General features: G+C 43.2%; 1 protein-coding gene across 1 annotated transcript; it reads right to left on the bottom strand.

Annotated features, from left to right (window-relative positions):
- Positions 1–633: 633 nt before the first annotated feature.
- On the bottom strand, positions 634–1,250 carry LOC117462078 (cyclin-dependent kinase inhibitor 1-like). Its single transcript, XM_034104149.1, has 2 exons — positions 842–1,250; positions 634–734 (listed from the first exon to the last, which is right to left on the bottom strand). The coding sequence occupies exons 1-2, from the start codon at positions 1,248–1,250 to the stop codon at positions 634–636; spliced, it is 510 nt and encodes a 169-aa protein (XP_033960040.1).
- Positions 1,251–2,544: the final 1,294 nt, after the last annotated feature.

Raw genomic sequence — 2,544 nt, 5'->3', positions numbered from 1 at the left:
TTGCCCAAGTTACAAAATATAACCAGTTTTTTAGAGTGTGTAAATGCATAAGCATTTAACACCAAATGAATATGGACAGTAGATAATTGGGTCTTTGTCTGAATATGTTAAATGTGCTTTATCTGAAAGGTGCAGATCCTCCAGGGAGACATATAATAATCCCTCAATCAGAAATAGTGTCATTTAAAACATAGTTTATTTAACATTGCAATATTGTAGGCTTTACATTCTCAGTTAGACTCTAGGCAAACATGACAAGGACAAAACAGTGCTGTTCCATTTCGCACGTCATAATACAAAAATCCACCAACAAGATTGAGAAATAAATGAAACATACAGAAACAAAGGACCAGTCAGTCTTACAAATGTGCTTTCTCACATAATAATGCAAATGAGAAATCTTTGAACAGACATATTTGTGAAATGAAACATAAAAATGCAAAGACGTTAAATAAAAAGTTCATAAATAGAATAAATAACAGAAAGTGGTATAATTTAACCAACACTCAAGTTGACAATAAATAAAACGAAGTAATAAAATAACATAACATAAAATCCTTTGGTGCAGTGAATCGGCTTTGATCCAATCCATTAGGTATAAATATAAAAGAGTCCATTATTCCAGAAGCATGATCATCTTATAGTTTTGCACAGAGCAGCTTCACTGGAACTTGTGTGGAAAGGATTGAGGATGCACTTGGTTTCTGTGGTCCTCCTTCTTTTTGCGAAGAAATCTGCCAGAAAAACACGTTTACTCACTTAAAAAGACCAGCATTATCAGAATAAACTTGCGTTACAGCTTAAATAGCACACTTATGGATCTGCAGGGTTTGATCCTCACCTGTAATTCGTGCATTGCTCCTGGGCTTGGCTGCAGACTTTGAGAGCGTCCTCTTCCTTCGGACGGGCGTCCCCTCTGCGGGAAACTTCCGTTTGTTGGAGACCCTGGAGCAGTTCTCCTGGTCGACCCCTGCGCTCAGCCTCTCCTCTTCCTCAGTATATGCAGAACAAACATCCCTTCTCTGCTGCTCGGACTCCTGGTAGATATTAGCAGCGGACTCGGCGGGGATCTCCTCCCACTGAAACCTGCCCTGCAGCGGAGTCTCCGTCTGGAAGTTAAAGTTCCAGCGGCGGCTGTCCTGCTCCGTGATCTCCCTCATCTTCAGCGTCAGTTCCCGGCGCAGCTGCTCTCGGTCCACTGGGCCAAACAGACTTCTGCAAACGGACTCTCTGCACCTCATGGGATCCATTCTTTAGTTTTTACTTAGGTTTTTGTGTATTGGCTGCTGGTGCTGTGTTCCTCTGATGTGCTCTGGTCATCACTTCTCCTGCAGGGCTATTTAAAGGCTGCAGGGCGCACGAGGCTCTGTTTGTACACAATGAGCAGAGGCTGCTGATTGGCTGGTGCTCTCTGAATTGGCCGAAAGGGGGAGGGGGCGAATTATTTGTGTCCTGAAGAGTGAAGACTATTGGGACCCTCAACACAGTCTTGGGTCCGTTTGGGATTCTTATGAGGGCCATTGTTGGAACTTGGAAGCCCACAGCCAATCAGCGCTTCATAGCGCAGAGCCGGGAAGCCCAGAAGGAAGTGCCACAAACTGCAGTTCATCTAGTGGCCGACAGGGGGTGGATGCAAAAAGGAGCAATTCCCATAGACCCCCATGTTAAAATGCCCAACTTTACAGCATAAATAAACATGTTTCTAGCCTGGATCCAATAAAACTTATTCTGGATATAGTTAGATTCCACCTTCATGACAATGGAATAGGGAGTGCATTTTTTTACCGTGAGTTTTTATAGTAAGTAAAGTAACTTTTGCCGTGAGTGAATGAAAGTATTATTTCTAGGGCTGTCAGTCGATTAAAATATTTAATCGCGATTAATCGCATGATTGTCCATAGTTAATCGCGATTAATCGCAAATTAATTCGCACATCTGTTCTAAATGTACCTTAGAGAAATATTTTTTCATTTTTTAATACTCTTATCAACATATGATATGAGTGGACAAATATTCGTTATGCTAATGTTTATTATCATTTGAACAATGACAAATATTCTCATGAATATTAAACACAACAACCTCTGAACATCACAGATATTCGCCTCAATTCAACCTGGAACCTCTCATACAATACAGTGTGTGTGCGTGTGCGTGTGCGTGTGTGTGTGCGTGTGTGTGTGTGTGTGTGTGTGTGTGTGTGTGTGTGTGTGTGTGTGATGGTGGATCGTTGGAGCTATGTGCATCTCAAGGCATATGCTCGAATGGGAGCTGCCTGGACGCTGCGATCATGTTGCGCGCATTAACACTAGCTGAGTGTGCTGACTTTTCGTACAATGTCCCACTGTCTGGCTTCCTGCATAAAGTCAAGTGCTCGGCGCAGTTGTTGGCGAAATGTTGCTCCCCTGTTTTCATTTAAACAGCTCCTTATATCCGTTAGCGCAGCTAGCTAGCACCAGATGCTAACAACAACACGTAAGGTCTCTCTCTCGCTCGCTCGGGCCACACAAACACACACCCTCCCGGTCCTCCCGGTCCTCCCAA

The sequence above is a fragment of the Pseudochaenichthys georgianus genome, chromosome 3 (genome assembly GCF_902827115.2).
Source record: "Pseudochaenichthys georgianus chromosome 3, fPseGeo1.2, whole genome shotgun sequence".
Taxonomy (NCBI): Eukaryota; Metazoa; Chordata; class Actinopteri; order Perciformes; family Channichthyidae; genus Pseudochaenichthys; species Pseudochaenichthys georgianus.
This window is presented reverse-complemented; position numbering and strand designations above follow the sequence as displayed.

Excerpts from the sequence above, each read along its gene's own strand:
- LOC117462078 (XM_034104149.1), bottom strand. The coding sequence starts at position 1,250 with ATGGATCCCATGAGGTGCAGAGAGTCCGTTTGCAGAAGTCTGTTTGGC. Across the intron at positions 735-841 it reads GAGCAATGCACGAATTACAG|ATTTCTTCGCAAAAAGAAGG; the intron begins GTGAGGATCAAA and ends TTTTTCTGGCAG.